We start from the raw sequence: 12,738 nt of genomic DNA, 5'->3' as shown, positions 1-12,738 counted from the left end.
GAATCACAAAAGGCACACAACGGGAATGAACTTCCAGAGGCTACATGCACATGACGATTTTTAAATGTTTGCTTTTAGTTGAAAACAGCTTGCATAAACGAAATGTCCAAATTTTCCAACATTCGATATCTTTGCTCCAAAAAACTTGACATGGACGACCAGGATGCCAGCTCATTTACAGCCAGACTCTCCTCCCACTTTATTTGGGAATCTCTGTCCATTTTAGTGGCAGCTAAATAAATTAGGAGGCCATCTGCAATTTGATCCCTATTGGCTATCGTCTGCATAGCCCGCAGGTGGGAATTAAACTTATCACTAAGGTGACGTAAGCCAATGAATGGGGAACCTTCAACAGCTTTCAGCGAAAAATGGCTTTTATGTGTGTCTGAAAATTTAACAATATGTTATCGAAACGATTTTTCAACAATTTTACCGCTTCCATGTAATTTGTCTCATTTAGCCTCAACGATAAAATTGTGTCCAAAGCGGCACCAGTTAAGCTTGAGCGCAGATGACGAAATTTCTCCAGGTCACTTAAGTCCGTGGTGCTGTCGACAATTGTTAAGAACAGTGAGAAGAAATTCGGCCAATCGGATCCTCCCTCTAACCCTAATTTTCAGAAACGCCAGATCTCGGAGATGGGTGGTGCGATTTAAGCGAAATTTTGTGTGCTCTCATATAGTACCCTAAAAAAAAACAAATTTTGGATGCGGTACCTAGTGGGCTGCCCCACCCTAAAACCTACGAAACACATATTTAGGCCAATCACGACAATATGGGACTCAAATGAAAGATATTTAGGATAAGAAAACGTATCTGAGATCCAATTGTCGGACCAAGTGCTAGGGGGACCACCCCAAGCCCCAAAACACCCCTAAATCGGACATATTTACCGACCATGGCCCGCATCCAAATGTGGGACCACGTTTCTGGGGGTCCACCCCTTTCTCAAAACACCCCCCAAACAGGACTTATTTACTGACCATGGAAATATGGGTCTTAAATAAAAGGTATTTCGGTGTAGAATTAGAATCTGATATCCAAATATGGGACCAAGTGTGTGGGGGCAGCCTCTCCCCAAAAACCTCCCCCAAAGGGGAAAAATTTACGACCATTGCCATATGGGGCTCAAATGAAAGGTCTTCGGGAATATAGCAATTTCAATATTCGGGAAAAGTGTCTACGGGTATTTGAGAGAAGAGCACGATGCTGATATTTTTTCAGGGCCAAGTGTCTGGGTGACACCTCTCCCCCGAAAACACCACTAAATCAGACATCATGATAAAAGATCATGCGGGATTCAGATAAAGGCACTTATATTGTTAAACTGTTAGTCAAGTTTACATGGTATTTTACTAAACGATTTTTAATTGTCGAAAATAAATATTCCAAGTAAACTTTTGTTCCATATAAAGTAAAAGAAGGCGTAGCGGAGCGGGCCCGTGTCAGCTAGTTTATGTAAAAAAAGGCTTCATGTACAAAAAAGGTTTATGTACATACACTCACACATACATAAAAGTGCATTCCCAGCCTATTAGCACAGACAGGGGCTAGATAGCGACCAGACAGAAATGAAAGTGCATGCTGCATTTAGATGGTAGACAGGTAGCAGATTTGAGATGTTGCAATGCAAATGCAATAACAAAAATTTGCATACAATTTTTGGGTAACAGCAGTAGCCAAACAGGGTTGGTACTTTTATCGATTATTTCGGCCATGAATTCGGATTTATTTGAGATTTAAAAATAAATCCTGCAAAAATGGGATTTATTTTTTACAGGGTAAATCCTGCAAAAAAGCATAGGATTTAACACTTTAATACGGATTTAGGGGCCAATGTAAACGTACTTCTACGCCGGTAATGATGTTACGACGTTACGACTATAAAACCCGGTGTCTGTTGCACAAATGGCAATCCCTGTTGTACGTCCTACGCTTATATATAGGCTAAGCACCACTGCTCTTTAAATGCTGATTTAATGGCTCAATAATCTGTTTTCTCTTTATAAAATTAGTTGACGAGAGCCTTAAATCCGGATTTAATGAACAGTATAAACGGGGTTTTACATTTCACGACGCCCAAAGAGAGCACAACCTCAGTCGCTGTGCAACAAGTAGTTGTCTCACGTTAAATATACGCGATCGCCAAACATCGGATTTTAACTAAGTGTTTGTTAGTTTAAGCGATCTTGCTCACATGTACTAACTCAGGGTGGAACAAATTTAGTATTTGTGAATGCATAATTAAGAAAGTATTTGTATATAAATATACTTCTAAAATAAAAAAATATATATGTTTCTTTCATAACAAGTTATTGCAATAAATCTGTGCGAAATAATTACGGTTGTGAAGGAACGTGCTGTGCTTTTGGTCTTCCAATTACAACAATTGTTACAAGTGAAAGATGCTGGCAAAGGATATTGCTTATTTAACCTATACCCATCAAAATACTACATAATCCAATTATTTTTACAAATAAAAGCTGCATTCGTTTCTTTTAAAATAGTTTTGAGTTTCATTATTTATCGATTTCGAAGCGGTGGGTTTTGGTTAAAATTACAACACCATATATGAATTTGAGTACGGTCCACACACTCACATTTGTGTGTATAAATGCACGTAAGCAGCTGATAAATTGAATGATGCCATATAAATTTTTATATGTAAATAATAACATTTTGGTCAAAGAAACAAAAAAAAAATTCCAAAAAAAAGTAGTACCAGTAGTAAAATCCATATAAAAACGTGAAGAAAATGCCGAAAGGTTTTCATTTCACCATAACTTATTTTTGCAACTATTGGAAATTGGACATTTAGCGACGCCCATGGAAAGCACAATCACAGTTGCTTTCAAATACACGCAAAAAACGCTATCGCTGAGGACCTAATTGTAACTCAACTTTATTAGCATTTGTGACCATAAACATATGTTTATACACACATATGTGGTAAATTATTAATCTTGTTTATTTTTTTGTACTATAAAGTTTAATGCATTATTTATTGAGGAAGTATGGACACATCCAACAACTTGCGCCCTAGGAAGATGTTAAAGTACATAGAATATTATAAACCAGCAATAAAATATGATAAAAGTGTGTTTGGTTAAATTTAAAATATGTTTGATATTTTTACGGTGGTTGCGGAATAGGAGGTGGAGTTTATGATCGTTTGCCCCATAGAAGATGCGAGTGGTAACAAGCTAAGAGCAAATGGATGTTCGACCTTGAGATCTCTGTTGCCATAGCCGATGGCCCCGCCATTATAACTCTCAGCCGCTTGGGTCTTCGAGTGCCAAGTTTGCAATATTGTGCGCTTGAGTTGCGTGGCTTTAACAAATTGCTCATCCCAACAATCAGCCAAATTTAGTCAAATACATGCTACAATTAAGGTAGCGTCATTAGCACAACAACAAAAATCTACCCCCAACGAAACTACCTTACAAATGCCGTAAATTAAAATGTCAAAGTGGTTTTAGAAATAAACATTGTTTTACAACCTATCGTCTTCAAATTTGTTTTATATTTGTATTTTCATAATTATAACACTGTTTAATTACTTATATCTTTTTAAAATTTTAGAACAAAACCACAGCGTTGTTATCAAAACGTTGACATTTACATTTACTTATATTTAGATTTAAAAAAAAAATCAAAACAAAAATTAAAAAATTTTACTCAGCTGTTCGCATGACCTCACCTTGTAAGTGCATCCTGGTCAAATATATTTCCAATATCCGCTGTTATTACTCTACACATGCTGAGATAAAACGTTGCATACCGTAACCCAGTATTAAACAATCGTTTTACAAAAGTTTTTTATAGGCACACTTCTGATTCTACAAAATCAGTTGACGTCAATACAATGTTAACACAGCCGGCAGAACTACGCAAAAATAGTCCCACAGTCCATTACCAGCAAAACACAAGACCAAACACAAACTTTTTATTCAACATATACAAAATCAGCATTTTAAGGTACGCATATTATTTGCTTCATTTCAACATTTAATTTTATATGTCCAGCGTTGGACATGTCTAGGTGTATTATAAAATTAAAATTGATTTTTTTTATTCTTAATTTACTTTTATAAAATAATTTTGTTTTGTTTTTTTTTTTTTTTTTGTTTGCTTTTTTATTTGCAGAGCAAACTGAAGGACGCCCACAGTGCAGCCAAACGTACCTCAGTGATGTCGACAACGTAATCCACTCACTCCCACTATCAGTCGTCATCGTTTTTATCATCAACAGCAACTGTCAAAGCATTTTAGTGGACATCCTCATTACAATTCATGAAACAGGTAACGGACGTAAGTGCTATGCTCATCTCCATTCTCGTGCTAATAACTGTCGCAAGAAGAAGTATGAACACAACAACAACTTGCGCCCTAAAAAGAAGTTGAAGTACATAGACTATTATAATACAAGCAATAAAAGATAAAATATGTTTGTTAAATTAACAATGTCTTCGCTCATGTACTTAAAGAGTGGCATGCATAACAAATGATTTAGAGACCTTTAAATTTTGAAACCTTAAAATGCGTTTTCTGCAAATTCAAAATTTTTTTCTGCAACATCAAATTTTTTGAGTGATGTTACTCTTTCAGTACATGAGCGTTATTTATGTTTCATTACAAAAAAATTCAACTTATACGAGCAAATTAATAAAATAGTTTTGTTGCGTTCAAGTCAAACTTTCGCAGATTTACTATCGTTATCGTTGATATTAAAGAAGATTTCAGAGTAAAATCAATATTTTTATCCTGACGTTGGGCGTAGTAGTGCCTTTACGTCTTTTTGCTAACAATTTGTCGCCATTCTGTTGTCAGGATTCCCATGATATGGTTTTCACAAATAAGTGTGGCCACCACAGCATTCTTCTGTTATGCATGGCTAAATAAAATTAAATCCAATTATTTATACAATTGCGTGCACAAATCTTAGTGAATTTTATTTGACTGCTATGACCATTTTAGTTGTAAAGTTTATAAATATTTTCGCTTTTTTCCTCGTTTTGTTTTGACACATTGGCAAATGGCGTTACCACTTCATAACAAACAAACATATTTGCACTGAAAACTTTTTTTTTGCCAATTATTTATACAATGGGGTGTACAAATCTCAATAAATTTCATTTGACTTTATTTGACTGCTATCAATTAATTTTATTGACTGCACTGGAAGATTTTTTTCCGATTTATTTTTGCCCTTTACAGCCTGCCTATCCAGTACTAAAATAAAACACATCATATGTTATCTAAATGTTTATCAAAACGGACTTTAAAAAAATAGTAAAGGTAACATGCAAAATTTTGGACGAAAAAATCCCATATTTTTGCTCCAATTCGCCACCAAATCCCCAAGTTAAAAATTTAGTCCCCATTTTCAAAAATAAATCCCCAATATGGGGAGAAACACTGCGTAGTAGAAACTTGCAGCATCGAACAACTTTTTTATGAGAATCAGCTGTTTAATTTAAATAAAGAGCAAAAGAGACTAAAGGCTGTCCTTAGTAGAAGTGTGCGCTCAAGTCATTTTTCACACACGCACTCTCACAAGAAAAAAATGGTGCTCACGCACGACTTTTTTATGTTGACTCACGTTCACGCACGCTCACGAGACAAAAATTATACCCACGCACGACTCACGAGAAAAAACGACTTAAGCGTAGTGTACCTCTGGTGAAATTTTCGTTACCATAAGAAATGCATTGATATATCCAAGGCGGATTTAAAAAGGTGGTCACACGCGAACAGCTGTAAACAGCCGTCTAAGTTTGACGGTATTAAGATGTCAGATTTATGTTTACATTCTCTTTGTTGTTATCTTCTATCTCGCATATTCTCTGCTTATGTACGCACACGTATACACAGACACACACACACACAAATTTGTATGTGTTGGCAAAACGTCGATCAGCTTGCTGAAAAGATGGCGGATTGCACAATATGATTTGTGATTGTTGTACAAATGATACCACCTTTAATTGTTTCGCCATGTGACATATCCTTAACGAAATTTTCGTTACGGGTACCTTTACCGAAAATTTCGCTTGCAGGTACGCAGCTCAAATGAAATTTACTTTTAAATGGCGGTACTAAGTTCTTTTAAGTGAACAATTTCATAGATCTGTTTTCACTTATTAAAACAAAGATGCCGTATTGGAAACTTTAGTGATTTTGGCGATGAAAACCGCTTTTTTCGTAAAAATACTCCTGGCAGCATTGGTAAATGTCCATAATTATGTATGACGACGATAGGATAGTTACACGCATCAAAATATAACGGCTGCGTTGGCTAGGTCATGTTGTCAGAATGGATGGCAACGGCTAGTGAAACAAATGTTCTGTCATAGCCAATTAAAGTAAAGTAAGTTCGTTAATTATAACAAAATAAGCAATAATGATAGGAGGCCATCGTAGTGCAGAGGATAGCACGTCCGCCTATGACGCTGAAAGCCTCGGTTCCAATCCTGGCGAGGCCATCAGAGAAAATTTTTAGCGATGGTTTTCCCCTTCTAGTGCTGGCAACATTTGTAAGGTACTATGCCATGTAAAAACATCTCTCCAAAGAGGTGACGCACTGCGGCACTCCGTTTGGACTCAGCTATAAAAAATAGGCCCCTTATCATTGAGCTTAAACTTTACTCTGCACTCATTGATATGTGAGAAGTTTGTCCCTGTTCCTTAGTGGAATGTTCATGGGCAAAATTTGCAATTTGCAATAACGAAAGGCAATAGCTGAAATGGTTTGCATGGATTCTCATAGTTTTCATATTAAGATGCCTGTTGCTGTAGTTCAACACTCGTAGCGAAGCTTTGCTATTGGCACAAAAGCCATAGCTGAAGTCGAGAAATCCCAAAGAGTATCGTACACATTAGCAAAGGTAAGTGGGGGTTTAAATTAATACTTTCCAAATTTTTATTTTAATATTTTGTGCAAAAGAGTCCGCTGAAGTTGCTGCGAGAAATCCCAAAGAGTATCGTACACATTAGCAAAGGTAAGTGGGGGTTTAAATTAATACTTTCCAAATTTTTATTTTAATATTTTGTGCAAAAGAGTCCGCTGAAGTTGCTGCTCTTCTGTCGCAGGGCAAGAAAATGGGCTTTATTGTACATAAATAAATCGATGCCGACAAAACTACTGGCGACAAATGGTTAAAAAAATCATTAACTCAAAAAATTTTTTTTTGTGTTATGCACGCCACCCTTCGATTACATGAGCGAAGACATTGTTTTGTTAATTTAACTAAACATATTTTTTTATCATTTTTTATTGCTTGTGTTATAATAGTCTATGTACTTCAACTTCTTCTTAGGGCGCAAGTTGTTGTATCCATACTTCTTCTTGCGACAGTTATTAGCACGGGGATGGAGACGAGCATACCATTTACGGCCCCCACCTTTATCATGAATTGTGATGATGATATCCATAAAAAATGCTTTGGCAGTTGCTGTTGATAATAAAAACGATGACGACTGATATTGAGAGTGAGTTGATTACGATGTCGATGTCATTGTGGTACGTTTGGCAGCACTGTGAGCGACCTTGGGTTTGTTTTGCAAATAAAAAAACAAGCAAGCATATATTTTTGCTTTCTCTATAATATTCCATGTATTCCAGGGCGCAAGTTGTTGATGTCTCCATACTTCTTCAATAAATAATGCATTAAACTCTATAGTACAAACAAAGAATTTGTTATGTGTGGATGCATAAATAAAAAAGAATTTGTATTTAAATATAAATAAATATACTTCTAAAATAAATAAAAAATGTTCCTTTCATAGCAAGATATTGCAATAAATCTGTACGAAGTAATAACGATAGTGAAAGCTAGTGTTTTGCTTCCAATTACAACAACATTATGTTGAAACAAGATGCTGTCAAAGGCTTTTGGAAAGTTGTATTTTTTTTAACTTATACTAATGAAAATACTACAAAATTTAATTATACTTACAAATAAAAGCTGCATTCGTAGGGGTGACTTTTTGGTTGAAATTACAACAAACTTAAGAACGGTCCACACAAGGTGTATTTATCAGGTGGCCGCATCAACCCAGCTGATAGAACTTGATATGTCGATTCATTTTTGAATTCACCTTACAAAAAAATAAACTTAAAATAAATAAATATTTTTTAAATTGATTTTTGTGTTTATTGCTGTTATGATTCTTGAACTTAGAATATGATGGCACGAGCTTAACAACTTCAATCGCTGTAAGCTTCACTCAGGAAACCTAAGTTTTGATTGTGGCAGTAGCATATTTTTTTCTGGCGTTTGTATTTCTGTTTTGGAACGCTTATATTCCAAATCAAAAAGGTACTATTTATTACCCTCCGAAAGATAATAATTTCCTCTCGATATTAATTAAAATGCTTTGCTTAGACCTATCAACAGTAAATCTGTTGCCGCAGCCCGGCCAATTTTGGCCTCTCCCACCATCCTCAATTGTACGAACGAATCAGTTCTCTTCGATCGCCGCTGTCTTAGCATCGCACTCTCCTTCGTGCATACTCGTTTGTCCGTCGGCAGAAGGAAAAAAGAAATGTTTAATAAACATTGCCATCGATTGGGATAATTGCTGTGCGTCTAGTGTTTTATATGGTCAAACAAGCTAAAATTTTTATAAAAAGAAACGCTGAAGTCTCTGTGAAATCGACCCAAAGACCCTTGGATAATCGTCAAAAACCATCGAAAATTGCCAAAAAAAAAACCCTTAAAGAATGTGAGAGAGGCGCTTAGTAAAATAATTTATAAAAGAAAGGCCAATGAAGTAATGTAAAAAAGCCCTTTTTATGAATTTTATTATGAAGTGAAACTCAACCTAAAAAAACGTTTTTTGTTCTATTAGGAGTTCTTAGAAAGTGTGTACATATTTGCCCTCTTAGCAAGTTTAAATTTTCTGATTTTATTCTAATTCTTTTTCATTTTTACAATGCGTTAAAAACTCTCCTTTAATTAAGTTTTTTTTCATATGTTTCATAATGTGTATTAAAATCATATACGAAAGTGCATGAAAGCATTTGGAAAAAAAAGGGAAAAGAAAGAAAGAAAAAAGTTCAAAATATTAACTCTAAGAAAATATTAAATCAGACATAGAAATGAATTACAAAAATATTCCCGTTGGCTCCCAAGATCACCATCCAATGTTCAGTTTAAAAATAGCAAAAACAACAAAAAGTGATGTTTTGTCTTTTTTTAATTTCCTAATAATCATTAAATTCCTATGTAAAAACTTTGATGATGGTGATCTTGCGGAAATGTTGATAATGTCACTTTTTTAAATGGTGTTAAAATTATTGCCATCTAAATAGTTTGCTATTCTCACCACTGTTGGCAACATTTCCCCAAGGTGGAACGAATTCTTTGCTAGCAACATTTTGGTTATTTTTGCCAGCACTATCAACATGTTTCGCAACATGAGCAGGACAACATTGTGTTAATTGTTTTTTTTTTTTTAGCAGCGTAGCCGGTTTAACATCACTTAAAAGTACTTTCAGCGCGGCAGCAAGTAAGTCAATTACTTTTTTTATTTTATTATTGTCTTTGCTTTGTTTCTCTCATAATGAAACCAGAGTATTTTTTGGAATTTTTAATAAAAGTCAGTGATTTGAGTACAAAATTCTTAGAAGAAGTGCGAAGTGAGTGAACTATTTTTTTTTCTAAGAGTTATAATTTGTGTAACTTACTAATATGATCACCATAATACATACCGTGATGTTGTTGGAACAAAGAAGACAATTTAAATTTTCTATGATTTTGCAAAGAAAAGAAAAAATTGAGTAGTTTTTTAACTTATGTTAGAAAAAGTACGTCTTATGCATAGTGTGATTATTTATAGGCCTGATGGCTTCGCATTGCATGAAATGAAATAAATAAAAAAAATAAAATTGGTTCTTTTTTTATGTTGAATTCTTTTGTACTTTATGAGAAAAGTTTTGCATATCTTTTTTAATACCTGTCTTCAAATTTTAAAATCGGCCTAATTATTGTTATAAATCCCCAAAAAACATGAATAAAATGTTTCTTTTTTAAACTTAATTATGTAAAACATGCAAAATTTCTCTAGGTAAAAAAAATAATAACTGATATTAAAAAAAAGACATTGAACTAAAATTTCTACCTAATTTACAATTTAATTACCGTAGCACAGAGGTTAGCATGTCCGCCTATGACGCTGAAAGCCTGGGTTCGTATCCTGGCGAGACCATTAGGAAAAAATTTTCAGCGGTGGTTTTCCCCTCCTAATACTTGCAACATTTGTGAGGTACTATGCCATGTTAAACTTCTCCCCAAAGAGTTGTCGCATTGCGGCACGCCGTTCGGACTCGGCTATAAAAAGGAGGCCGCTTATCATTGAGCTTAAAACTTGAATCGGACTGCACTCATTGATATGTGAGAAGTTTGCCCTGTTACTTAGTGGAAAGTTAATGGGCAAAATTTGCATTTGCATATGTTTATATTTCCCTAAGATTTTCTTTTGAAATTTTAACAAAAAACTACCACGTAATTTAGATAAATTTTCTAATTGTAGTTTTTTTATATATCTAGGAATTTTTATACAATGGTTTTTTTTCCTTTCCATGCAATTTAGGGACATAAACCTAGTTTTGATAACATTAAATAATGAATTTATACCTTGTGTTTGAATTTATACCTAAATAAACTATAATGAGTGAGCTTGAAAATATTTATTTTGATTCCTACTAAGGCCGGATAAGGCTTGGCGAATTCATCATAACATGGACAATAAACCGGATTCCAATGGATTGTTTTGACCATGGTTGGGAGGGCGATAATGGCAACACAACAGCTTGTTGCCTAAGTCTTTTGATATGATTTGTTGCAATCTTTTTTTCAGCAACTTTTATATGTTTCTATACTTCCAACCCTCTTTCTTTCTGTTCTGGCAACTTGTCTATTTACCTCTATTTTCCGTTTCCTTTGTTTTTGTCCTATCCGTTTCCTTTCCTTCCTTTCTACATCAAATAGCACGCATACAAATATAGATTTATATGTGGCACAGTGGTACCCGTGGCATTCGAGCGCATCCAACCCCCCACCGACGAGCAATGAGGCCGGGGATATTGTGAGCTAGTGCCTCGATCAATGACCCAACCAACATCAACCATTTTCATCCAACGTTATATGCTACAATGGTGAGATGAAAACATTTCGGCAATTTTTTTTATATGGATTTTTACCGCGAAAAGCGAACATAGCAAACGTTCTTGCAAACTTCGAATGAACATGTATATTTAAATAGCTCCATGCAACATGAAAGTTATTTGCAAATAAAAACGATTAATTAGAGCGAATAGGTACTTTATCATGATTTCACTCACGCACGACGAATTTTAGTTCAATCACGTTCACGTGATTGCATTTGGATCCCACTGACGAATCACGTGATTCATGCGTGACACGACAACTCACGCCTCACGTGCACACCTCTAGTTCTTACCAATATATATTTATTTACAGGTAGTGGCGGTTGCCCAACAACAAAATATTGAGTGCACTATCTGCCAAAATCAGTGATTAGTGCAACTCTGATTTTGTGTATGTTACTAGTTCGCTCCATATTTTTTTTTTGTTTGTGTGCTATGGTTCTTAACTATATACTCAAACACAACCAAAACTCATTGACAGATAATGCACTTCGCGAATAAAATTGTACTCAACTGTTTACGGTACACTACCTGTAGCGAATTACCGCACATGTGAACGAGTAAAATTGTTCAAAAATTTTGTTTTGACATTACCGCATTCGTTAACGAACAAGCACTTTCGACATTATGACATTGACGAAAAAAACACGCCAACTCTGAAAACAACCAGACGTACTTTTTTTATATCACGGAAATAAAATAAACAAATCCATAAATTTCTTTGTTAATCAGGCATCTCACTCGCCAATATTGCAAATAAAATGCCTGGCTCTATACCCCACGACATGGACTGCGATGTGGCTGAGGAGGAGACTTCGCAGCATCATTCGTTAGATGAAAATACCAACAACACAGGCGCACCAACAAACTTGCAAATTCTCGAGGTCAGGGAAAGACTGAAGAAGCACAAAAAGAGTGATGACAACCATTTGAAAATTCTTTTCACACAAGATGACTTTGCCTCAACTTCAACAGCAGCGTCCCAAGGAACCCAATCCAGCAATGGTAATAAAAGCAGCAATAACAACGATAGTGAGACAAAGCCGAAATGATGTCCACCAATTTTTATTTACAACGTCAACATCAAGGTTCTTGTTGACACATTGAAGGAAACTATACTGAAATTTTCTTTTTAGGTAAAAAACATTAATAAGAATAAAAGTAAATTATTTTTTTCTGGTCCATCTGTCCATTCTTCAATGATAGCACTTCTGCGAGAAAAAGGCATCCACTCCTACTCGTTTTCACCCAAGGAATTAAAACAACCATCTTTCATTCTGAGAGGTCTGGCTGCTAACACTGAAATGGAAGATATAAAGGTGGAGATAGATGAAGTTGTCCCGAATACAATTGCAAAAGTTATGAACTATAAAAATCAAAGGAATACAGTTACAAGTCTGTTTTTAGTTTCACTATTGCCGGGGAAAAAGCTTTCTGATATCTCAAATGTAAGAACTATACAATACCAAATTGTTTCTTGGGAAAAACCAAAAAAAAAATTCCGAAATTCAATGCAGAAGGTGCCAACGGGGGGACACATCTCAAAGAATAGCAATTCATCTTAA

The 12,738-nt window shown here is 35.1% G+C and overlaps 1 protein-coding gene and 3 long non-coding RNA genes across 4 annotated transcripts; all 4 read left to right on the top strand.

Moving 5' to 3' along the window:
• The first annotated feature begins 2,955 nt into the window (after positions 1-2,955).
• LOC131995037 (uncharacterized) lies at positions 2,956-3,514 on the top strand. The gene is made up of 2 exons (XR_009397090.1): positions 2,956-3,055; positions 3,153-3,514. It is a non-coding gene; the product is annotated as an uncharacterized LOC131995037 (long non-coding RNA).
• A 69-nt stretch (positions 3,515-3,583) lies between these two features.
• On the top strand, positions 3,584-4,457 carry LOC131995036 (uncharacterized). Its single transcript, XR_009397087.1, has 2 exons — positions 3,584-3,978; positions 4,147-4,457. It is a non-coding gene; the product is annotated as an uncharacterized LOC131995036 (long non-coding RNA).
• A 2,314-nt stretch (positions 4,458-6,771) lies between these two features.
• On the top strand, positions 6,772-7,703 carry LOC131995038 (uncharacterized). Its single transcript, XR_009397091.1, has 4 exons — positions 6,772-6,887; positions 6,947-7,001; positions 7,320-7,553; positions 7,625-7,703. It is a non-coding gene; the product is annotated as an uncharacterized LOC131995038 (long non-coding RNA).
• Positions 7,704-11,108: 3,405 nt separating this feature from the next.
• LOC131996141 (uncharacterized) lies at positions 11,109-12,738 on the top strand. The gene is made up of 3 exons (XM_059365594.1): positions 11,109-11,161; positions 11,906-12,178; positions 12,380-12,738. Exons 2-3 carry the CDS (start codon positions 11,935-11,937, stop codon positions 12,736-12,738), a joined length of 603 nt encoding a protein of 200 aa, XP_059221577.1. The 5' UTR covers positions 11,109-11,161; positions 11,906-11,934.

The sequence above is a fragment of the Stomoxys calcitrans genome, chromosome 1 (genome assembly GCF_963082655.1).
Source record: "Stomoxys calcitrans chromosome 1, idStoCalc2.1, whole genome shotgun sequence".
Lineage (NCBI taxonomy): Eukaryota > Metazoa > Arthropoda > Insecta > Diptera > Muscidae > Stomoxys > Stomoxys calcitrans.
This window is presented reverse-complemented; position numbering and strand designations above follow the sequence as displayed.